This window comes from Gobio gobio, assembly GCF_949357685.1.
Source record: "Gobio gobio genome assembly, chromosome: 12".
Classification (NCBI taxonomy): Eukaryota; Metazoa; Chordata; class Actinopteri; order Cypriniformes; family Gobionidae; genus Gobio; species Gobio gobio.
Window position 1 is genome coordinate 28,756,052 of NC_137105.1, and position 26,707 is coordinate 28,782,758.

General features: G+C 44.1%; 1 protein-coding gene across 1 annotated transcript; it reads right to left on the reverse strand.

Moving 5' to 3' along the window:
• Positions 1–21,103: 21,103 nt before the first annotated feature.
• LOC307135325 (neurexin-3b-like) lies at positions 21,104–26,313 on the reverse strand. Its single transcript, XM_079831675.1, has 2 exons — positions 26,130–26,313; positions 21,104–23,447 (listed from the first exon to the last, which is right to left on the reverse strand). The coding sequence occupies exon 2, from the start codon at positions 23,081–23,083 to the stop codon at positions 22,328–22,330; it is 756 nt and encodes a 251-aa protein (XP_079687801.1). The 5' UTR covers positions 23,084–23,447; positions 26,130–26,313; the 3' UTR covers positions 21,104–22,327.
• Positions 26,314–26,707: the final 394 nt, after the last annotated feature.

The window sequence follows — 26,707 nt, forward strand, 5'->3', positions numbered from 1 at the left end:
TTTATAAATTATAATGTAATTCGAGTCTCTTTCAGTTTAATTCAATTCCCCGTTGAGTTATTATTTTATCTGACTCATAGTCGCTACATTTATTAGGCTTTAAAAAAAAAACTTTTAATTTAAGGGAACTTAAAACAATCTTTAAATAAACCCCTTCTAATAAATGTTATTTTTAACCTGTGCCTTCCCTGTTAAACATATACTGAAATGTAATAGTTATCAAACACCTTTCTTAACTGCATAAATAATAAATGAAATATAGATTAATCATCATTAAAGCTAGAATTTTCTCTGTTCCCGTTGTTCTTTGATGAACATTAATGACAGGCATCATCAGTGCTCCTGTCACTTTAAGAACAGCCGCAGCCGAGCATGCACGGGACAGCACGTGAGATCCGCGCATCTCATTTCCTCACAACTCTTTAAGTTCATTTAAGATGTTATTTAACTAATTTAAGACTCCTAATATGAGAATACTCAAAATGATCTGTGTTGTTGTTATTGTTTGTTCATGAGCAAAAGAGAACTTGATGGGAGCAGGAGACTGCGTCGAGTGTGTATGTGTGTGTGTGTGTGTGTGTGTGTGTGTGTGTGTGTGTGTGTGTGTGTGTGTGTGTGTGTGTGTGTGTGTGTGTGTGTGTGTGTGTCAGAGTGTCCCTGGATTAGCTGACATGAGACGCAGCCACACAGACAGGACATTGACACACACACACACACACACACACACACACACACACACACACACACACACACACACACACACACACACACACACACAGACAGACAGACAGGACATTGATACACAGCACATTCTCATGTCTTGTCGCGCTTAGACGAATGAAAATGGACGCTGGAAATGATCGCAGCCGGAAAAATTATCGAGCTAATTTTTTTTATTGTGCGATTAATTGATTTATTGACTATAGCAACAGGCCTACATTCCGGGCCTGCTCAATCGTGCGGCCGACGAGCTCTCATGACAGCCAGTGCTCCCGGGAGAGTGGAGACTCCATCCCCAGGTGGTCCAACTGATTTGGAGTTGCTTCGGGACCGCACAGGCCAGTTATTTTACTCCCTGACCGAGGGGACCCTCGGCTCGGATGCCCTGGCACAAAGCTGGCCCAGGGGCCTACGCAAATATGCATTTCCCCCAGTGAGCCTTCTTGCACAGACACTGTGAAAGGTCAGGGAGGACGAGGAGCAAGTCCTGTTGGTCGCTCCGTATTGACACAACAGGACTTGGTTCCCCGAACTAGTGCTCCTCGCGACAACACCTCCTTGGCCCATTCCTCTGAGGAAGGACCTCCTCACTCAGAGACGGGGCACCCTATGGCACCCACGTCCGGACCTCTGGAAACTCTATGTCTGGTTGGTACAGGCTATGGTAGACACCATCACTTCCGCTAGACCTCCCTCTATGAGGCGCCTCTATGCGTTGAAGTAGAACCTGTTCATCGATTGGTGCTCTTCTCACCGAGAAGACCCCCGAAGATATTCGATCAGTTCTGTGCTTTCCTTCCTACAAGACGGGTTGGAGTGAAGGCTGTCTCCCTCCACCATCAAAGTTTATGTTGTCGCTATTGCCGCTAATCATGAAATGGTAGATGGAAAGTCCTTGTGTAAGCACAATCTGATCGCCAGGTTCCTGAGGGGGGCGAGACTAAATCTGCCTCGCCCTCCCTCTATACCCTGTTGGGACTTAACTCTGGTTCCCATTCAGTCGGTCACTCTCGACGCCACGTCGGAGTACCGACGAATAGGAATCTCGCTCGCGAGAGCCAATCTACTTCGAGTGTAACTAAACGAGCCAATGCACATTGGCATGCAATGATTGCACCAGGTGCTCATGCCACGCCGTGCGGGTATAAATGAGACACAGGTGATTGCATCAAATCAACCTTTTGCTTCGGAGCCGGGTGGTAGATGGTAACGCCAGATATCACTCACTACTTCGCAGTCCTGACTGAAGACGGAAGCCGCCTTTCGGAAGCGATCTCTTCAGTCGGTGTTGGTGTGACGGCACAGCAGCGGTCGCGTGGTTTTCGGATCATCTCTCTGTGTTGTTTGTCTAGAGCAATCACAAAGGCTGTTCTCACAGCTGGTTCGGTGCGCTAGGTGGAGAGCGCTGAAAAGCCGTTCTTACGGCTGGTAAGAGAGCGCCTTCGTGTGAGAGAGCGCGCACGTCAGGCTGCACCCACCCCCTGACTGTGTCGCCGCGACCCCGCCCCCTGCGTGCTTCAGCACCAAGGAGAGCGTCCTTCTGAAAGAGCAAACACAGATAGAGCTTGCGTCTTTTTCAAGATGACATTCTATCTGTGTGTTTCTGGATGCGGTGGTTACCTGTCACCAAGGGATGGTCACCAGCGCTGTATCTCGTGTTTGGGCGTTCAGCACGCTGAGGCAGCGTTGGTGGATGACTCATGTTCTCACTGCGGGAACATGACCATCTCGGAGTTGCGGTCTAGACTCCATCTCGCAAGGGGTGGAGTCCCCGTGCCTCTGCCTCGATCTAACCCTCCACAGAGGGTTACTTCAGGCAGTAGCGCGGGTGATTTGAGGGTTACGGTGAGCGCGCTTCCCCCAGGGAACCAACCCCCGGGGAACCCTCATCCCTCACGCACTCCGCAGCCAGTAGAGCTGCCGTCGGAACGTGGTGGGCCGTCCTCGAGATGTGCACCATCCGTATCCTTCGGGGCTCCCCTTGATGATCAGATGTCCATCGCTGTATCGATGGAAGGGTCAGACTTCTCTGGAGATGACGTGTCGGCGCAGGGGGCTCCTTCGGGAAGATCCGCTGTGCCCGATACGGATCCGGAGATGATGGCCATGCTTTCCCGGGCCGCCGAGAAGATCGGGCTCGTGTGGAACCCTCCACCGTGTCCCGAACCTTCAAGGTTGGATGATTGGTTTCTCGGGGTGGCCCGTGCTGGTTCTCAGCGCCCCACCCCGGTTCCTTTCTTCCCGGAGGTGCACGAGGAGCTCACTAGGTCGTGGACGGCACCTTTTACTGCCCGAAACCGGCCCAGTGGATCCTCCTCCCTCACCACCCTCGATGGCGGACCTGCAAAGGGTTACACGCAGGTTCCTCCCGTGGAACGGGCCGTTGCTATGCAACTGTGCCCTAACTCCACATCCAGGGGGAACCCGTGTCTCCCCTCCCGAGCCTGTAGGTACTCGTCCGATCTGATCGGAAAGGCCTACCAGGCTTGTGGAGAGGCAGGCTCCGCCTTACACGCTATGGCGTTGTTGCAGGTTCATCAGGCCCAGGCACTGAAGAACCTGCACGAGGGTGGTCACGATCCCGCAGTTCTCCAAGAACTGAGAACCGCAACGGACCTCGCGCTTCGTGCGACGAAGGTTACGGCGCGGGCCGTGGGTCGTGCGATGTCCACTATGGTGGTCCAGGAACGCCATCTCTGGCTGTGTCTGGCAGACATGAGGGAGACCGACAAGATCAGGTTCCTTAACTCCCCCGTCTCCCAGACCGGCCTCTTCGGCGACGCGGTCCAGAACTTCGCCCAGCAGTTCTCGGCCGCACAGAAGCAGACTGAGGCCATCAGTCACATCCTGCCACGGCGGTCAGCTGCTGTCTCCACCCCGCCGCCGGCAGCACCTCAGTCTGCTCGTCGCCGAGGGCGGCCGCCTGCGTCTGCCTCCGCTCCCGCGTCGCAGCAGCAGCCTCCACCCAAGCGACGTCGTGGAGCCGGGCGCAAGCAGGCCGCCCAGCCCGTCCAGGCTCCTGCCAAGAGAGGTGGCAAAGGCAGGGGCAAGGGCAAGCGGCCCTGAGACGGGCGACCCGGAGATGGGGAGGACTGCTCTTCTGGAGACGGTGACCGCACCGCTCCATCCCCCGGAGGAGGGCCGGGAGGAGAATTTTGTGTTCCGTTTTGTTTCTGTTCCGCCGCTGGGCTCAGCCCCAGCGGTACCCAAATTTTCAATAAAAGAGCAATTTCCTCCATCTCTGGGTCCTCAGGGGGCTCGGAGAGTTGTGGCCGGTCAAACGCCGGACCACACTCATCCTCCCCCTTCGCCAGCGGGCAGCAGTGGACGACCTCCTCACGTTCCTCCTGCCCACCTGTGGAATCAGGTAAGTGTTGCACAGCACACTCTCACCTCGCTGCGGGCCGCCTCCACGAGACAGCCGCCCCAGCCCGGTACCTGCATTCCACCTCGCTGCCCCACCGTGGGTACGCCGGTGGTCCCTATGGTCCCGCTTGCACGGTCTCTGCGAGCCTGGCTAGAGCTCCCCAGTCCGTCTCGCTGGCTCATTCGGACCATCAGGCTCGGCTATGCGATTCAGTTCGCCCGGCGCCCCCCCAGGTTCAAGGGCGTCCGCTTCACCTCGGTGAATGCTGCAGATGCCCATGTCCTGCGTGCGGAAATCGCTGTCCTACTGGCGAAGGACGCGATAGAGCCGGTCCCTCCAGCCGATATGAAGACCGGCTTCTACAGCCCGTACTTCATTGTACCCAAGAAAACCGGTGGGTTACGGCCAATCTTGGACCTGCGAGTCCTGAATCGGAGCCTCCACAAGCTACCGTTCAAGATGCTCACGCAGAAACGCATTTTCGAATGCATCCGTCCCCAAGATTGGTTTGCAGCGATCGACCTGAAGGACGCGTACTTTCATGTCTCGATTCTTCCTCGACACAGGCCGTTTCTGCGCTTTGCGTTCGAGGGTCGAGCATATCAGTACAGAGTCCTGCCCTTCGGGCTGTCCCTGTCCCCCCGTGTCTTCACGAAAGTCACGGAGGGGGCCCTTGTGCCCATGAGAGAACAGGGCGTTCGCATCCTCAACTATCTCGACGACTGGCTCATTCTAGCACAGTCCAAGGATCAGTTGTGCGAACACAGGGACCTGGTGCTCAGACACCTCAGCCAGTTGGGTCTTCGGGTCAACTGGGAAAAGAGCAAACTCGCCCCCGTGCAGAGGATCTCTTTTCTCGGTATGGAGTTGGATTCGGTCGAACAGACAGCGCGCCTCACGGAGGAGCGTGTCCAGTCGATGCTGAGCTGCCTGAACACGTTTCAAGGCAGGATGGCGGTTCCACTGAAACAGTTTCAGAGGCTCCTGGGGCATATGGCGGCCGCTGCGGCAGTAACACCGCTCGGCCTGCTTCATATGAGACCGCTTCAGCATTGGCTACACGGCCGAGTCCCGAGATGGGCGTGGCAACGCGGCACTCACCGGGTGAGCATCACACCGGCCTGCCGCCAGTCCTTCAGTCCATGGTCAGACCCCTCGTTCCTTCGGGCCGGAGTGCCCCTGGAACAGGTGTCCAGGCACGCTGTGGTTTTCACGGATGCCTCTGCCATGGGCTGGGGAGCCACGTACAACGGGCATGCAGTGTCAGGGGTTTGGACGGGCCCGCACCTGCATTGGCATATCAATTGCCTCGAGTTGCTAGCAGTGCATCTTGCTCTGAGCCGCCTCAAAGCGCGGTTACGGGGCAAAGATGTACTGGTCCGCACGGACAACACTGCGACTGTTGCGTATATCAACCGACAAGGTGGTCTGCGCTCCCGTCGCATGTCGCAACTCGCCCGCCATCTCCTCCTCTGGAGTCAGAAGTGTCTGAGGTCGCTTCGGGCCGTTCATGTCCCTGGTGTGCACAACCGTGTGGCCGACGAGCTTTCACGAGCTGCGCTCCCAGGCGAGTGGCGACTCCACCCCCAGGTGGTTCAGCTGATTTGGAGACAGTTCGGGGTGGCACAGGTCGACCTGTTTGCCTCCCCAGAAACGTCCCACTGCCAGTGGTTCTATTCGCTGACCGAGGGTACACTCGGCACAGATGCCCTGGCACACAGCTGGCCCCAGGGGCTGCGCAAATATGCGTTTCCCCCAGTGAGCCTACTTGCACAGACTCTGTGCAAGGTCAGGGAGGACGAGGAGCAGGTCCTACTGGTGGCGCCGTACTGGCCAAACCGGACCTGGTTTCCAGAACTTATGCTCCTCGCGACAGCCCCTCCTTGGCCGATTCCTCTGAGGAAAGACCTTCTGACTCAGAGACGGGGCACCCTTTGGCACCCGCGTCCAGACCTGTGGAAGCTTCATGTCTGGCCCCTGGACGGGACGCGGAGGTTCTAGGTGACTTACCCCAAGAGGTAGTTAACACCATCACTTCGGCACGAGCACCGTCTACAAGACAGGCTTACGCCTTGAAGTGGAACCTGTTCGTCGAGTGGTGTTCTTCTCGCCGAGAAGACCCCCGAAGATGTTCGATCGCGTCTGTGCTTTCCTTCCTGCAACAGGGGTTGGAGCGTAGGCTGTCGCCCTCCACCCTCAAGGTTTATGTTGCTGCAATATCCGCCTATCACGACCATGTAGAAGGTAAGACGGTTGGGAAGCACGACCTGGTCGTCAGGTTCCTTAGGGGAGCGAGACGGTTAAATCCTCCTCGCCCCCCCTCCATACCCTCTTGGGATCTTGCTCTGGTGCTCCGAGCACTTCAGAATGCCCCATTTGAGCCTTTGCAGTCAGCAGAGCTAAAGATTCTGTCAATGAAGACTTTGCTGTTGGCTGCATTGGCCTCCATCAAGAGGGTAGGGGACCTGCAGGCATTTTCGGTCGACGAATCGTGCCTAGAGTTCGGGCCGGGTGATACCCACGTGGTGTTGAGACCCCGGCCTGGCTATGTGCCCAAGGTTCCTACCACTCCCTTCAGGGACCAGGTGGTGAACCTGCAAGCGCTGCCCCCGGAGGAGGCAGACCCAGCCCTAGCTTTGCTCTGTCCCGTCCGCGCTCTGCGGGTTTACGTGGATAGAACTCAAAGCTTCAGAACCTCAGATCAGCTCTTTGTCTGTCACGGAGGCCAGCAGAAGGGAAAGGCTGTCTCCAAGCAGAGGATGGCCCACTGGATAGTGGATGCCATAACCATGGCTTACCAAGCACAAGGTGTGCCCTGTCCGCTCAGGGTGCGAGCACACTCTACTAGAAGTGTTGCATCCTCCTGGGCGCTGGCACGTGGCGCCTCGCTGTCAGACATCTGTAGAGCTGCGGGCTGGGCGACACCCAACACGTTCGCTAGATTCTATAGCCTACGTGTAGAGCCGGTCTCCTCCTGTGTTCTCACCTCAAACGGGTAGAAGCACTGAGAGGCCCCGGCTCTTGTCGGCTTGCTGCGCTACGGCGCTTATTTTCTCCAGAAGCAAACTCTGTGAGTCCTCCACCGCCCTCGGTGCCAGACGTGGCGGAACGTCTGGCATCAGGCCCCTTGCCGCTGAATCCTTGAGAACCGGTATTGGGCTTGGGCCATATGAGTGACCCTGCGGGGATCCCATATTTTCTTCCACGGTCGCTCCTACGGGAAGCCCGTGTCTTTCCCTTGGGAGAGCCTTCCCTGCAGTGGGACTGAGCCCCCTTCTCCTGGCGGGCTACGGCTCAGCATTGTACTCCACATAACTCCTTCGGGGTACGGTGTGGGCTCCGCAGCGTTCCCTTCTTTAGGGCACGCTTTCCCAGTGTTATCCAATAATCACTGAGCAGGTCATGCGGAACAGCGGTGATGGACTTCCCGGTGTGAGCCCCGTCTCATCAGGTAAGAGAGCTCAGGTGGCTCACACAGGGCACTGGATGGGGGCAGAAGCCATGGCGCTTTGGTAGGGATTCCTATTCGTCGGTACTCCGACGTGGCGTCGAGAGTGACCGACTGAATGGGAACGTCTCGGTTACGTATGTAACCCTCGTTCCCTGAAGGAGGGAACGGAGACGCCACGTCCCGTCGCCATGTCCTCTGTACCCTGCTGGGGTGCCTGTCTACCTACCCGGTTCCTCAGCAAAAGGCTGATTTGATGCAATCACCTGTGTCTCATTTATACCCGCACGGCGTGGCATGAGCACCTGGTGCAATCATTGCATGCCAATGTGCATTGGCTCGTTTAGTTACACTCGAAGTAGATTGGCTCTCGCGAGCGAGATTCCTATTCGTCGGTACTCCGACGTGGCGTCTCCGTTCCCTCCTTCAGGGAACGAGGGTTACATACGTAACCGAGACGTTCTTACTGCATTGCAGAGGGCGCCCTTTGAGCCTTTGCAGTCAGCTGAGTTAAAAGTTCTGTCTCTTAAGACAGTACTCCTGACTGCATTGGCCTCCAGCAAGAGGGTAGGGGACCTGCAGGCATTTTTGGTCGACGAATCGTGTCTGGAATTCGGGCCTGGTATCTCTCATGTAATTCTGAGACCCCGGCCTGGATATATGCCCAAAGTTCCCACCACTCCCTTCCGGGACCAGGTGGTGAGCCTGCAAGCGCTGCCTTCGGAGGAGGCAGACCCAGCCCTAGCTTTTCTCTGCCCCGTCCACGCCCTGCGGACTTCCGTGGACAGAACGCAAAGCTTCAGGATCTCAGAGCAGCTCTTCGTCTGTTACGGAGGATCCAGAAGGGAAAGCCTGTCTCCAAGCAGAGGATTGCCCACTGGATAGTGGATGCCATCGTCTTGGTGTATGAAACCCAAGACGTGCCCTGCCAGCTCGGGTTAAGAGCCCACTCCACCAGGGGTGTAGCTTCTTCCTGGGTGCTGGCTTGTGGCGCCCCGCTGACAGATATTTGTAGAGCTGCGGGCTGGGCGACACCTAACACGTTCGCTAGATTCTATAGCCTGCGTGTAGAGCCGGTAGCTTCCCGTGTGCTCGCTCCCCATAGTCAGTAACACCGGAGTGCCTGTTCTAGAGTCGGCTTGCTTCGCCATTACCTTCCCCATGGAACGGATACGTGCGCTTATCTGCTCCAGTCGAGTTCCCCTAAAGATGGGCAAACCCTGTCAAGTCCTCTGCAACCCGCGGCAGTCGGATGTGGCGGAGCATCCGACGCCAGGTTTAACACTTGTGTGCATTGGTGACACTTGTGTTAGGCTGGGTTCCATATGTTGTGACCCCCACGGCGGTCCCATATGTGTATTCTTTCACGGTACAGCTCCCTACGGCGAGCTTGTGTCTTTCCCTCAGCAGAGCTCCTCTGCCGTCCCAGTACGGTGTTGTTCTCCCGCCGTAATTGGCCGGGGCCACCCCTGGGACTTCCGTATGTTGCACTGCCCAAGGCCAGTCCATACGTGTATTCTCCGCATGGTAACTCCCTCCAGGCATGATGTGGCTTCCGCAGCGGCCCTCCGGACACGCTTCCCAGCGTTATCCAATAGTCTGCTGAGTGGGTCTTGCGGAACAGCAGTGTGACTCTCCCTGCATGAGTTTTCCCGCCCGTAACAGACGGGGTCTGAGGGGCACTTCGCTGGGCGCTGGAAGTGGTAGTAACTGTGGCGTTTTCTAAAGGGATCCCAATTCGTCGGTGACGTCCGACATACGTCGAACATGACCGACTGAAAGGGAACGTCTCGATTACGTATGGTAACCCTCGTTCCCTGAAGGAGGGAACGGAAACGTATGTCCCGTCGCCACAGTTGCTGTACCATCACTGCATGGCCGAGTCACTAGTTCGGCTCCTTAGTGAGAAACAATAGTGCGCTGCTCTCGCTTCCTGTTTATACCCGCAGTGCGGGGCGGAGCGCGAGATGCAAATCTCGCACGCCAATGGCCCATTGTTCTCTATATTAGTGTTGCTTTCGTCAACGAAAAGTATGACTAAATATCGTCGTCAACGAACCTTTATCACATGACGAAAACGAGACGAGACTCAACGTAAATGCTGGTCATGTGACGATGACGAATAAAAACGAGACTAAATGTGGTTCACAAAATAAAAACTATGCTAAAATGTCTCTTCATTTTCGTTGATGAAAATGAGACGAGACGAAAAGTCGCGTTTTTATTATTATTTTGCAGTATTTCTGTGCGTCTCATTCAGGGGCTGCATCAGGTCTCACTGCGCAGACGCAGGCGACATCACTCTCTTCAAGCCCCACTCGCGCGGCATTTTAAGATGCAGCTCCGGTGAGTGAACGGGACCGATGGGCGGCCGCCGGGGTTTGTAAGCCCTATTTGGACGGTAATTGTTTGTCCTGCGGTCGTGAGGTGTTTTCATCATTTACAGGGGCTAGTCAGTGATTTTATTGTCGTCTTAATCCAGAATATCAGTGTTTTTCTCCTACCACCCGTGTCAAAATCTCCGGCCGAATTACCTAACTTACTGTTTGACAAACACCAAGGTCGTGTGGTGCCGTCTGAATCCATATCTCTGAGTTTTCAATAATATATCACTTCAGAATTCACTGTTTATATCCTTTTTGGCCACTGGAGAGCACCGTGCGGTTGTGCTTTGCTGTTATTTGGATGCATTTTAAAGATCTAGACTTGTATTACTGAAATATTGGCAAGTATTTACAAGAGCAAGATATTTCATCACCACTCAAAAAAAAAAGAAAGAAAGAAAAGCACGTAAACATTTGAAATGAGCCGTTATAACGGCAGCAATTATATATGTTAAAATAACTGCAGCATTATGATTACCTCATAAGTGAATAAGAGGCTGTATTCACTTATTTCGGCTCATTTCTATGTGGAATAAAATTACATCCTTTATTTTGAGATAAAATACAAGACAGAAAAACATTTTAACTATAATGTGGGTCTAATTTTAAACAGATTTAAATAATAATGTGGATATTATTTCCCTATTATTAAATTAAATATGCATTTATTCTTATTAAGACATTTGGAAAAACTCTTATTACATTGAAGTGGAAATAAAACGGGTGTTGTGGAAAAAGATGGGGAGAAATGTGGCCACAAAAATCACAGAAAAAAACACCACAAACCTTAAGAGACATCTCAATGTTTTTATTTATTTTATTTAAATGTATGTGTGTGTACTTCTAACATGTTTAGTTGGTAAAATAAATATGTTGTAACTTCAAATCAGAGCGTCTTCCGTGTCTATGGATGTATTCTTGAGTCTATAGGGTAACAATAATATAATAAGATAACATTGTTTGAAATGGGTTTGGCTAAAAGAAGATTTTGGTGTTGTCTATAATACGTACTTATACTATATTGACTGGGTTAAATAGAATTGCATTACTAAAAAGAGACTAAAATACAATTTTCATTGACTAAAACTTGACTAAAATGTCTCATGACCGACTGAAAGGGAACGTCTCGGTTACGTATGGTAACCCTTGTTCCCTGAAGGAGGGAATGGAGACGTACGTCCCATAGCCACAGTTGCTGTACCATCACTGCATGGCTGAGTCACTGGTTCGGCTCCTCAGTGAAAAAACAATAGTGGCAGGCCATCAGGGCAGATCATTCCCATACCACACATTAAGAAAGAAAAATCTTTCAAACTATTTAAAAGGAGTCATTCTATTAATACTGTATGTCCTTTTGCTTCCTTTCAGCACCGTTCGTTCAGAGAAGAGCTGTTCCACTTAGCTCAGGAATATATTATTTATAGCTGCATAGTAATTCTGCCAGTCTATGAATGATATCTAAGTAATATGGAGGGCAGATCAGTGATTGTACATTATGTGTCAGTTGGTACAGTAGTAGTCTAACGTATGAGAGAGAATTGCTATAACATTACAGGGGGAGTCAAACCTGAGAAAACCTCACTCCTAACCTGTCAGTTCACCGCAGTATCACAGAGAGAAATTACATAATTCAGCAAGAGGACAATAATCATGCAGTGTCACAAGGGCAGAGCCAATCAAAAATCAGGATGCAGTGCAGGGAGCTGCATGCACGTGCAAGAGAAGTCGCAACAACAATGTAAACACATTGGAAAATGTGCAATGAGAGAATTAAAGCAGAGCATACCTTGTGGAGACTTCACCATATGCGCGAACCCTTGGGGAAGAAAATGAGTGATAGACAGAGAAAGAGAGAAAACTTGAGAACACCAATACCAATACTGTTCAGGTATTGAAATCACTCATAGTTTGCTGACAGACAAACCATGGCTATCACACTAAAGCTGAAGCTTTCTGCAATAAAAAAAAGCTTCATTAAGAAAAGAAACTGATAATATTGTTTCCCTAAACTTTCTAATACAGAACAAATGTGCTAACATTAATCAGGGCTGTCAATTAATTTTGTACAACTTTGTATTTATTTAAACTACATGTATATGTATTAGTGCTGTCAACTCAATTAATTGCTATTAATCGCATCCAAAAAAAAAGTTTGTGTTTACATAATATATGTGTGTGTACCGTGTGCAATTATTATGTGTATATATAAATACACTCATTCATGTATATATTTAATAAATATTTACATGTATATACTGTATATATATTTTATAATTTATATTATATATAAATATAAATATTTTATATATCAATTAAATATTTTTTCTTAAAAAGCGCACCTAATATGATGATTGGTGCGCTTGTAACATTTCTTATTATCAATGTTGAAAACAGTTGTGCTGCTTCATATTAATATGGAAACTGTGATACTTTTTTCAGGATTTTTTTGTAACAATTTAAATGGCTTTACTGTCACTTTTGATCCATTTAATGCATCATTGCTGAATAAAAGTATTTTAAAAAATCTTACTAACCCCAAACTTTTGAACTGTAGGGAATGTGAATTTTTTTTTTTTTCGGTTTATTAATCAACATAAAATGTTACTAATTTGGTTATTTTTATATAATTGACAGCCCTAATAGTAATAAGTTAATGTAATATAAGCATATGTGTAAGTAATTTTACGCTTTCACACATACAGCCTTTGCCGAAAATATAAATGTGTAAATAGTCATTATATTAGAGTATTTCGCCAACATTGAAGGTTTCCGAATTTTCAATCACAAATATCTGAAGGAGCTAATGCAATAACTTTACATTCACCTCCAAATAAATTTTGCTCTCCCATTTTGCTAATAGAAGTAGGGGTGTTGATGATTATTAATAGATGACTGATTAATTGTTTTAAATACTCTGATGGATTTCTAGAGAGCATGCATATCTTATGCTGCACGTTGTCACCTCCTCGACACAGAGCCTTGGCTTGTAAAAATGGAATAAGCTCAACTTAATGAGGTGTGGGAGTATTTCACTACAAACAAGGATTATGTTCACTGCCAGCACTGCGATAGTGTGCTGAAGTACAACACGACAACAAACACTATGATCGTCTGTCAGGAGAATTGCAAGCTGGGAAGAAATGACCAGTGTACTGGTGTTAAACACTACACACAAGCAAGTTTAAATTCAGTGTAATTTACAGTTCATAGCCAAAAGTAACATCCATAATAATGTATTTAGCTGTAATTTTGTATACAAATTATTATTAATGGTAATACATTTAACATATTTATTAAATGATTGCATTGAAACAGCTTACTGAAAAATTATTAATAGAGACATTTAAATTAAAAACATTTAAATTAAAGGTTCACCTAAAAATTCAGCCAAACACAATTGGAGTTATATTAAAACAATATCCTGGCTCTTCCAAGCTTTATGGGAGTAAATGGTACTTTAGATTTTGAAGCCCAAAAAAGCGCATCCATTCATCATAAAAGTAATCCATAGTAAGAAAAAGTAGGAAAAAATCCAAAGCAAGAAAAAGACCCATTTTATGAACTATAACTTCCGGTAATCGAGTATGCGAGTCAAGTTACAGTTGAGTGATTTGAGGAGTAGCGTATGCAATCGCTTCACTTCAGGAGGCCTTTATTAACCCCCTGGAGCCGTGTGGATTACTTTTATGATGGATAGATGCACTTTTTTGGGCTTCAAAATCTAGGGTACCATTCACTCCCATTATAGAGCATGACAGAGCCAGGATCTTTTTTAATATAACAATTGAGTTTGGAGTTTGGAACGGCTTGAGGGGGAGTCAATTATGCGATCATTTTTGGGTGAACTAACCCTTGAACTGTACGCTAGGGTATGTGGGTACGTGCACAAGGTATTTGGAGTCCTGTTTTACGGCTTTATGTGTGAAAGTGACTATTAAGTGAAGAGAACATTATTTTGAATTCTCTTTCTCTGACTTTTGCCAACCTTTATACAGTATGTGATGAGTTTTCACAGCCTAATACTCACTTACCAGGAGTTTTGTTGACAGCTTTTGAGAAGATGGCACAAAGAGGAAGGAAGACAGAGAAAGTTCAACTGTTAGACACACTTTTGACTTTGCATGAAGGCTGTCATGCAAAACTTTCATTTTCAGCTATAAACAGACTGGTTTGTCATGCAAGGGATCAGGAATATCCCTGTGCATGCCTATTAAAAACAGAATCCTGTGGAAGAAAAAGTCCATAATATCTGTTCCATTTTCTGAGAGAAACAGATTGACATTATTGTATCAAATCACTCCATCACATAGAGAATGTCGCTGCAGAGATATTGTATCAGAATGCCACAGTGTTCCTCACATACTCTGGATGAGGCCATAAATCCAAGCAGGTTACTAAACCAGCTGTCCGACGTGGACTATGTGGATTTACGAGGTTGTGAGGTTTGTGGATTTCTGGACACGCTGTGGACACAAAGAATTACACTCACTGAAGACTCGTGTGTATAGCTATCCAAGTAAATCATCCAAAGTTGTTTTATGCGTCTGAATAAATCGGTTTAAATGAATGCACACTGATTGCAAGAGAAGAACAGCACAGTTCAACCAAATAATCACATACTGTAAAACCTTAAACCAGACATTTGACAGTGTAAAGCTAAAATGAATCACCAGTATTAAATTAAATCTGACAAACCAATTTAAATCAAAGAAATAATCAATCTCAAGGCTAAATCATATTTTAAAAAGCTGCAGATAAAACCAAAGCATGCTGATGGACTTAGAAAAACTCAGATCATCTAATACACTGTATACATCTATAAAAACATGTTCTTGCAGGATTGTACGAAACGTTTATCAATTTTTCACCGTGTTTCCTGGGAATAAGGTCAACAACCTACCAATTTACATTTTATGCATTAGGCAGGTGATTTTATCCAAAGCGACTTGCACTGTATTCAAGACATCTTCTTTTCTTTCATTTTTTTATGATGTTTTATTAACAAAGTTCGGGAAGAGCACGTTCAAATGGGCATAAGAGGAGGCCTATAAATACATAGCCGACTCACCTATGTTCCTCGACAGTTTATTTCTGCATCTTTCCACCACCCCGTCTCCTGACACTTGCCTGATTACTATCCTAACCAGAGCTCTGGGGGAGTACTCTGGGTTCGGGCCACATTCTGAGCTCGGAGCCCTCCCCCAGCATGCCAAATAAGCATTCTACTCGATTTGTAAGTGTGAACGTGTGAACTCTGGTAATATTCCCTGGGAATTATATCCATGACCTTGGTGTTGCGAGCAGAATGTGCTACCAGCTGAGCTAAATGTTATATATCAAGGCAAAGTTAGCACAAATATTTTTAACTAACATGTCTGTCCCTGCTTTATCAGAGGTAATTAGTTAGAAAAGCAATTAATCGATCATCGTTGAGCATGTCACAGTAAGCAATCAATGACTGATAATTTTTTTCACAAATGAGAAAATAAATCTTTTATAATTCCTAAAATTAGCTATTTAAATTAGCTACATTAAAATGAGCAAAAGCATGGCAAAAATGCGTTACTATGCGCACCCTAGTTAACATTCCCATAAGCCTCCTTTCTTTCTAGCTAGAAAAAAATCCTATGGATCTTCTGAAGGCCACGGAAAATCAGACATCTCCATCAGTTCGCTTGAGTCTGTTTTCCTGAGCTTTTTGTCTCTTTCCTGTCGTCCTTTCAGGGTTGGAACCAGAGGATGATCAGTTTATTTATTCAATAATAGCTGGTCTGTCTGGCTTAATACATTTACAACAGGCTTTTAGGGCACACTTGTCAAGCTTTTAGGATTCGCTGGGTTTCTTAGCTTACAGCACTTTTGGTAAATTTAATCGACAGAGACAGTCTGATGTTTCATGTCTAAGTTTAATTGCAAAGTTGAATCGACCAGCATATGCTGTGTTAAGGATACTGGGTAATTGTGTCCCCACCAGACTTTTTAACTAGCTTATCTTTCTTCTTTCCAGTATTGTAGTACTCAGGGCTTGACATTGAACATTTAACTTTTTTCCTCACCCAGCCACTGTGGCTAGTGGTTACTAGCCAGTAGCCACTCAGCATTTTTACTGGCCAAAATCTTGTTGTTGGCAATTTGTTGTTGGCTATATGTAAAGGACCACTGTACACACTCAAATCAAGTCTACATGAAATGTATAACATGACAGGTCATCAAGTAGGCCTATGTAGCTCTGATAAGGTTGTGTGTAGAGCTCCTTAATCTGAAACACTAACAGTTGCTTGTCTGAAAAAATAAGAATATAAGTTATTCTCAAGCAATATTCTCATCAGTGTTATCAGCAATGACACATTTAAATCTAGCATATTTTGTGTGTGAGCCCCTACAGTAGCCTAGTGAAATACATATCCATATTTTCATGTGATTTTACAGTTTATTTGATCAAATATCAAAAATCTTAAAGATGTGCATTAAACCAGACACCTAGATGAACAGTTTATAGTTGGTTTTATGACTGTTAGTCATTCTCTTTAAATGCTATTGAAGTTAGAAACATTTATACCAATGTCATATGTAACTTTAGAGACGTCCCTAAACTTGCAAATATGGATATTGTTTATAATGCGCAACACGATTATAACAGATGCCTTTTGAGAAAACTACAATAAAATTCAACCCGCCAAAGGGGCTAGTGGGAGTGACTGTGTTACATGCAGCCTGGTCTCATTGCGAAAATGTACCTCTGGCAACGTTTTTGCAAACCCCAAAATACGTACCAATATGTACATATCACTGCAGTTTCAAAGTGATATGTCCACTGGGTGCCGCCAAAAGCTTCATTTTTTTCCCGGAACAGATGAGCGTCAATCTGACGTTTTGTGACATTGTTTTTTTAATGTACACCTACACTAAACCCTAAACCTAACCGATAGTGTTAACAAAAGCAAATGTGACAAAAATACAATATTAACCATGTCTTGTTAGCTTCTGTGAACTCATCTTTGAGCTCTTTTATCATGACTTGTCTTTCACGGGATTCGTACCTGAGCTTTCATTATTACAAGTACAAATCTGTACCAGCTGAGCTACTGAGCAAACTTATTATATAAAAAAAAGCCGAGCATATGGAGCAGATTAAGTGACGCAAACTCCAAAATGTATTCATTTACATGGAAAAAAAAAAACGATAAAAAGTGCTTGCTGTTTTACTGCCTCTAGTGTTCATTTCACTTTGAAACTGCAGAGATATGTACATATTGGTACGTATTTTGGCGGTTTGCAAAAACGTTGCCAGAGGTACATTTTCACAATGAGACCAAATGGCGGGTTGGCAGGTGTTAATGTCAAGCCCTGGTAGTACATAAATCTGTACAGGACCATATTTTCATGAACTCGGACTCTACAACATAAATACTTTTTGTGGTCTGTGCCGACTTGTGCATATGATCTGCTCTGTGCTGTCGTTTCTCTGGACTGGAGTACACCATGTGTGAGCTGCGACGGTTCGTGTGACACTGACGCAAAACCAGGCTTAATTCATCCCAGAGGAAAGCATAATTACACTGTCTGAATCGTTTAGCCCTGTCTTGACTAGACACACTGAACTCTATTCTGGTACCCATCTTGACTTGGACTCAACCTATTCAGGTTCAGTCTGGACTCTGACTTATACACTGGTTTCGACTATACAACATTGCATCCTTTATCAACAAAATGGCTGCCTCTTAGAACAATACCCCTGCCTCCACTGTTAAATAAAAACACAGAAGAGGGCAGAATCGGATTTCCAGACAGTGTCACTTTGGCTGGTTACTTGAAGCATTGAGCGAGAGAGAAAGAGGGTTTATTGCCTTCACGTGACCATATCCCTCTTGATGACATGCTGCTCAGCTTTAATCCTTTGCTCTATTTTTCATACCCGAACATTTCATCCCAACATTTGCCTGCATTGGGTCAAGAGACACAAATGCCCTGCGTGCCTGAATCAGGATGCTAGTCCCTTTTCACTTTTTTTATTGACCTACTTTTGTAGTAAGATTATAGTAACTGTCATATTTCCATGTATATGTATTAATCCTCACAGCTAAGCCCACAGCAATTGTTTTGACATTTTTTTGCATGCTGTTCAGCATTAATTGCTTCTTATCTTGTAAAAGGCCAGGATAAAAATGTGTAGCTCGTAAGTGAAGAAAATAAGGTGCAGCTAATCACAGGAAAATTTTTATTTTTCTCTGAGTCTCTTAGTAATTAAAGCATCATTACTGAGTGACAACACTTCTTTATAATGCAGTGTCTTGCAAATAAACTAACAGAGATTAAACAGATGTAAAGCTAATGGATGCGTCTAAAATGCGACAAGCACAGAAACATCAAAGCATTTAATATTTTGTAGCAGTAAAGTGTTTGTGTATGTGTGTTATGTGGTTTCTGTGATGTCAATAACTAAATGCTGTGGCACAGTTTGCCAATGATACCCTCTGATCCACATCGTCAGGGCAGACTGAACATGTGTTTTACAGCTAAACGCATATTGTTTTAATCTGCCTGCAGTTTAAGACAGATTTCTACATGATAATACTGGCAGTTGTGCTCCTGCTGTGGTGGTGTGGCCCGTCTAGCGCTTTCATACACACTGAGGTATGCAGTCTGCTTTCCTGTGCCATCTGCATGCTCTGAGGGTCTTTGCTAGCCTGTTGCCATGTCTGTTTACATGTAAAACAAGTGCAGGTTGGACAGATTGCCTGTATCGCTCAATTGATTGCCTATATATAAGGGCAAACATTAAATTATTTCTGAGCTCACATCTGTTACTTTGGTGCATTCTGTATTTGACTGTTAAATTGCACCAGCACTAAAAGACTAATTCACTACACTAGACAGTCAAGTTTCAAACATGATTAAACATTGCATCTTGGTTATCTATATTTTTTAAAAGGTTTTTTAAAACCCATCAAAATTCCCACCACGGTGTCATTACCACTGCATCTCAAAAGATGCATTCTGTGGAGTAAATAAAAAAATGGTGGAAATCACGTTTGATCAAACGTCCTACTAAGGATAATTTCATACTATAGCCAAGCAACTGTACCATTTAATGTATCTTTATTACATGCAATATTTTCACACTTTTTACATTATTGGTCAAATTATTATTTTATATATTATTAATTACAGCTTTATTGTAAAAATGGCAAACAATATAATATTCAGTAATATATCTCTTGATCAGCATCTTGTCTCAAGTAAGCAAAAATGGTTTATGCTTACTTGAGTCTTTGTTTAAAATATAGTTTCAAACTATTTTTATTTTCATATTCTACAACTGAAGATCAGGCACTGGGACCTAAAACAATAATACATAAAAGGAATTTGAAAAGTAGCAAAACTAAATGATGAAGGCATGGTAAAAATGATATTGTATACAATTTCATATACTGTAATACAAAATTAAAGTCAAGCACATTTTAGAGAACGGGTATAGTCTGCTACATCCTCCACAATTTAGAACCAGCTTGCAAACTACTTAACTATGGAATTGTACACGTTACATTTAGCACAGCTTTTTGGCCATTGTTTGCACAATTACGTGATTTACAAAAAAAACACCAATAGCATGCAAAAATAAGCGCTACGCTATACATTTATTCTTAGTGAATTCCCCCAAATAAACACAACTACACTGCGAGGTGCTGGGAGCATGTCAGTCCAAGTTTAAGCCCATAATTTGCCCCCAACGCCCACCAGCGAATTAGCCATTTCTCTTTTGTTCCACCCCTAATTACAGAACGATCCCACAGCTCAGCAGTGCAATCCGTTATCAGACACGTCCATTAATCTGTGGACACGACTGGGGTCTGATGATGGCCCTGACAGCCACGCCTACGGTCAAAGCATAGGACGGGCCGAGCAAAACCTTTGCTCTGAGATTAGAGGTCCACTAGCTCTTCATTTATCACATCAGTTTTCCCTTGAGCAGCTGCTGACTGGCTCCTCATTAAGGGCACTTTTTTAAGCCTGCTGGTCGCCAGAAGGCCAGAGATGTAGAAACATCCTTCACTGGCCCTCCAGCCCTGAGCGCCCCTACTGATCCAAAGGTGATCTGATCATACAGCCTAATCTCCTGTCGCTGTCACTGAGGACTATCTCTTAATCTTTATAAAGGAGCACAGCAGCACATGGCTGGTGTGATCAGTCTATGGCTTGGGTTTTAAGTCAGGCATTCAGATTTGGGTATACTGATTCCCTGCCTAAAGATCCTTTTATATTCATGCCCTGAACAAATGGAGATGCTTGTGGAATTATAGACTATACACCGGGCACAACACGAAAAGAGTAATCTTTCATAACCACAGCACCAAAGTCTCTTGGCAATTCAGTGTGCATTCGGAAAGTATAATCAGTTTTGAGACTTATATTTTAATACCTGCTGGTAAGTATTCAGTGAGAGTAATTCCAAATAGGTCTCAACACTAAAGTGCAGTAGAAAGAAGAAACTGACTACAATTAAGAAATTTACTTTTTTAAGGTAATAGAAATCCTAATCTCAGTTCAAAAGGTTCAACTCTTGAAATTGTGGTGTACCTTCCATTGTCTGTAACATGTGCAGGATCTGGATATTTAATGGGAAAAATTATCATTTTACCTATAACAATGACTATATAAAACAATAAAAACCAAAGATGGATATCTCTGAAAAGGGTGAACACAATATATGTAACATCATTGCAATCATTGCTGACATAAACTGTCACTCAATCACTTGATCATAACAATGACTATATAAAACAATAAAAACCAAAGATGGATATCTCTGAAAAGGGTGAACACAATATATGTAACATTATTGCAATCATTGCTGACATAAACTGTCACTCAATCACTTGATCATATTTCTTAAATGATACAATGAGCAAAATAATTACTGAAAATCAAAACATTATTGTTAATATTAAATGTAATTAAAAAAAACCCTGATATGTCTTCCAAGTCGACACCTTTAATTGCTCTACTGACCCCAAAGACTATCTGGACACTTAAGCCACACTTTAAAAGGTAGCCTATACATTTAATTGAATTAGAACAACTGGCACCTTCTACTAACTTCACTTTTCTAACTATTTTTTGAAAATGCAAACTGTTAACAGGTGTCCAAGTAACTTTTTTATTTATTTATTTATTTTTATTTTTGTAAAAGATAATTTTCTTATATATATATTTCACTTGAAAGTGTGTGTATACTATCTTTTACACGTTTAATTCATGTAATGACTTTTGTCAAGATGTAATACTCTTTGGGTCCTTTGCATATCATCATATTAAGGTTATACTTAGCATGGTTTGTGCAATCAATATATTTTCAATGATAGTTTTACAAATGATTGAGAGAAATTATGCTAAAATGCACTGTCTGTGTAAGTGTGATTGGAGGTGTTTGAGGTGGGGTACATGACATATATTAAACAGGATTTCAAACAGGCAATGTTAAAGTCAACATGACACAGCATTCAAGACCCATTTTATTTTGGGTTATTATTTATTATTATTCCATATGTATTTCCAGTGAAACTAGATGTTCGACCATTAAAAAAAAGAGAGAAAAAAAATTGTTGAACTGTAAAAATTACTTCCCAATGTTTTTACTTCTTAACTGATTTTTCAGCAAAAATATCAAGATAAATGTACAGGCAACACTGCGTACAATATTAAGACTTGGTTACATGAATCTTGAATATGTGTGTTTTATCTTACTGCACTGGGATATTGTTTCACTTCCTTTTATTTAAATCTGCAAATCAGTCAAGAGAAGTGTTGCTTCTTAAGTGAATGTATCTTATTTCAAAGATTTTTTTTTAAATATTTTAATTATAAAATTAGAAAACACATATTACCAAGACTTTATTCTATTAGCTGTAAACAGTCGGTTTTCTATTTCAGAATGTAGCCCAAATCTGGACTTCATTCTGAATAAAACAGTGAATAAATAGCTATTTAGGTATTGGTTAGCATTGTTCATGGTCTATCCCTGTTGAAAAAAAGCAGCATTTCCTGGTTAGGTATGTTTTGAAGCATGGTAACTGGTTTGAGCTGGTTTATGCTGGTCCTTAGTTGGTCATGAGCTGGTTTAAGCTGGCCCTGAGCTGGAGCTAGTTTCTTAGGACCATTTTAGGACCAGCACTTGACCAGCTTAAACCAGCTAAGGGCCAGCTAAAACCAGCTCAAACAAGCTGCCATGCTTCAAAACATACCTAACCAGTATATGCTGTTTTTTTCAACAGGGATATGGCCTACATTAAGTGACATCAGCGAACAAGAAAAGTCATTTCAGAGTCGGAGCATGCCATGCCATGTTGACTTTGAGATTTGTTTTAATCTTTTGTTTAGGTTTCCTTGTAAATAGATCACGGAAATAAATTACACCCAACTATTGCCCAAAGACTCGAAGCTAAATGTTGTGGGAGAAACATTCTTACCTTCATTGCAGTAACGACCTACATATCCTGTTTTGGAGCAGTCACAGTAAGTTTCACCGTCAGCCATGCTGCAAATGCCTCCATTTTCACAGGGGTTTTCTGTACACAAGCCTTCCATCTCTAACCGGACATTTTGGCTTCCCATGCGTGTTGGAACCTGATTCCCGTAAGCCAGTTCTGTAATAATCCCCTTGAATGGTGGCATCTCCTTCGCCGTTTGTAGTGTTAGGGCAGTTGTCCGAATGTCTTGAGGCACTCCTCCGAGATACAAGTCACTGACAATCTTCATGAACTGCCTTTGCGGTCTCACCTCGTCCATATTGGATTCTCCGTCCAGTACCAACACTGTTCGCAAGTTGTGCCTGCTGATGGTTGCAAAGTGCCAGCGACTGTCGTTTACCATTTTGCCAGAGGTTATAGTGGTTTCAGCACAGTCCACGCTAAAATGTAACTTTAGCTTGCCTTCGTCAATGCTCAGGAGCAGGAAGTCACAATATCCTCCATCGTCAAAGTAGAGAACCAGAGCGTCTGATACAGCTGTTTTGAAATGAAAGCTGAGGTCACTTCTGGTGCTAGCGTCCCAGCGAAGATAACGTGCCCACTGACCCTCTAAGCCTGTGAATTCCAGGCCCAAACCAAGACTCAGGAAGGTGCTGAGCAGCAGTAGTACACAATGGGGCCGGCAAAGGGGAGGCATGGTAACCAGTGATTATGCTACAAATGATCCTCTTGCAATGAACAAAATAAAATTCCTATTTTCTGGCAAATTACGTGGAGGTCATTGAAGAAACATCAAATCCTTTATGGGCGAAGAAGGTCACTGAGGCTCTTGACACATGCTATCCTAAATCCTGTTTAGGGGTACCAGAATGAATTCCAAACAGACTGTACAGCCTTAAGATTGGACAACTGCTTAGATTTACTTATCTATTAGAGAGGCTTTACAGATGATGCTCCCTTGAGTCGACTTCCTGGATTAAAACAGAGATGCTCCATATTGCTTTTGATTCTATTATATCGCCACATGTTAATGGCCACATTAGGCCTTTTTTTTGCCTGATCTGTGAAGAGAAAAAAAAAGACAGACATTTTCATTAGGTTCATTATGTACATTAAATATACAGACAAATATACTACATACAGTGGGCACCTTTGTATTCCCTTACACCTACGTGTTCCCTCAGAAAAAGAGAGGGTTTTGTGAGGTTTTGAGTTATGTTTAATTATGATTCATTTATTCAACTGACAGCTTTTGAACAATGACAAAAAAAACGATTTGCATATTATTTTGTCATACCTTTTTAATATGATGCTTATTTTTTTTCACACATAATATAAATGGGCCTTCACAGTAAAAATGTGTATTGTTATTGCGTTAAACATATTTTTTAACCTTTTACTCAAAAATAAAGCTCATACAACTATTTAATAACAAAAATAGAACAATCACAATTAAAATTTATCATTTTTAAAACTGCATTTGCGTTTAGGCAAATACAAGTAGTCACAAAAGCCACGGTCAAATATTTGGTGTTTACGACACCTGAGTATTTACAACACACGCGGTCAGTTGACAGATGTCTGTCGGACAGATACTGTACGTGTGTGTAGAATTCCATCCCTCCCTGCCCTGGCTGTTTCTTTGGCATGAAGCCCCAAGAGACAAAAGCCCCCTCAATAGTAGCTGTTCCACAGCGGTGCAACACAATAGTCCCTTTAACTACCTGCCCTGAATAGTTAATCTCTCCCTGGCAGCCAGCTATTGAATTAAGGCAACTGATACCAACACCAATGCGTGGACCGTCCCTTGAGCGATAGTGGGTCTTGTCTGTGTTTCAATAGAGAATGAGCGCTCCACAAGATTTGAGAAGAAATGAGAAAAGGGTGAGCCGAGCAGAACACAGTGGCCGGTCGAGACATTTACCAAGCATGCCCCACTAATAGGCAAGGTATCATGGAGAGCAGGTTTTCAGAAGGACTTCCTGTTAAGTCTGCTTTACTGCAAACGGGCTGGCTTTAAACCCGATCCTCACACACGGCACATGACAACTGCCATTGGTCTGGCAGCAATCACACGGAGGATTTATTACAAACATAATACAGAGTGACTTATTGTGTTACAAATTATTTAGATCTGATATAGATCTCAGAACTCTCCAAACAGTATAGTCTATGAGGATTTGTGTTCAAAAAACATTTGGACAGGATTTTTGAGAATAAGCAAATCCTATTTAAAATGTTCTGTAATCCATTGAAAATTCACACAAACAGAATAAGTATTGCATTTGGTTCCCAAAAGACATAGAACACGAAAAGCGTACTCAACTATCAGAGGAAAAATCTTCCATCTGCCTTGAATGATTTGAATGATCCAGCATGTTTTATGTGAGCAAGGCCAAGACACTGGGTACAGGAAACAACCAATAAATATGCTGATTATGTCTCCATATGTGCTTTCTCTAAAGTCGTGTCAATCTCAGCTGGGTTTCTCCTGCAAATGTCTCTAAAATTATCAAAATCTCAATTTCTCTTATCGAAAAGGCAATTTGACATCAAGTCATCCAATACCTCCTGACATGCGTTCACAAAGAACAACAAATGAGCAAGCTGTAGAAACCTGCAGTGTAACATTAATGTTGTGGAATAGAACATTTTCATCACACACTGTGTTTCAGATGGGATTCCCAATTAAAGGAATAGTTTACCCCCAAAAAATTATCTGTCATCATTTACTCACCCTCTTGTCTTTCAAAACCTGACTTATTTTCTTCTGTGGAACACTAAAGCAGTTATTTATAGCAGAATGTCGATGCTTGTCTTTTCCATTAAATGAAAGACTGCCAAGCAGCTAACATATGGCCAACAAACTGTAATGCATGCACAGGTCTTTTATGATGTGGACTACTTGTATGATGCTTTACAGTGTTTGTCCATCTAGAGCAGCTCAGACATTCTGGCAAACATCTCTTCTGGTATTCCATAGGAGACATTTTCAGGTCAAATGACTTGGTGTAAAACCATGCCATCATTATTTAAAAGTTACATGGCATCATATCATCGGAAGGCTGCTGACCTTGACCCTGATGTTCAGATCTTTCACGTGTTATTAATATAGGAGATAAAACCTGTGACGTTGGAAATATAAGCAATATACTGAAGAAAGAAAATTAAATGATTGTGCCCCAGTAAATAAATTTGTCTGGAATATTTTCATATCCCTGCCTTTTAAAGGGTTAATTTGCTACATGGGCTATTTTTCTTTTTCTTTTTACCATTTATAAGGACCATAAAAGTTTTGCACTATTAACGAAGGGGAGGGAGGGGGGGTGGGAGGGAGAGTGTGTGTTTGTGCGTGTGTGTGTGAGAGAGAGAGAGAGAGAGAGAGAGAGAGAGAGAGAGAGAGAGAGAGAGAGAGAGAGAGAGAGAGGTGATCATGTTCAGACTGCTGCATGCATCCTTCAGTCTCCTCTCTGAGTAATGACAGCAGATCTCAAACATCCATGAATTATTTCATAAATGTTTAGTAAACGGGAATTATAGGATAAAATAAATAGAATGTGTCCGTTTCTTTCATTCTGTAATCTTTAGAAGAATATCGCTATCCCAGAGCAAATACACGAAAAATAAATGCGTTTATGGCTACACAAATGGCAGATATATGATAATATGACATACTGTGATGTAAGTTAATGTCTAAACGCATTTGTAAAACTCTAAATCTCTTAAAGTAGTTCTGCGTTTACCTTATATGATGAAGATTGTACTCCACCGATAGAAAATCCAATTTATTCAACAAAATGTCTCGAGAAAAAAAAAAACGTTAAATCCACGTTGCGAGTGATGGAGCGCGGATGGAGTGATGCTGAGGTCAAATCCAGTGTAGTGGGATAATCCGCGCATCCCGAGCTCGCTCTCCTCCGCTCGACTGAAATGCTTCAGTTTATCCTGAGCTCGCGAGCTTGGCGGCTCCGCCTACTACTTATATCAAACACGCCATTTAAAGACGTATCAAGACAAATACAGCTGTTTCTGTCAGGAATCCCCTTCAGGTAGGCCTATCTTTACATGGTTGAATATCAATCTTTTATCCTAAATTTCACATCATACTACTTCAGAAGATCTATCGTCTGCACATACACGAAATGACGAAAGTCCCGGATGTGAGCGGCTGTGTGGGAAAAAGCGTTTGAATTTTCTGGAAGACTGGAATGATTTGGGGAAGTCTCCATGGTGCTGAATAGACATTGTTCTTGAACTGCCCAGATACTAAACTCACAAATGACAGTTCCCCCAAAAAATAAAATAAATTAGGCTACATTTA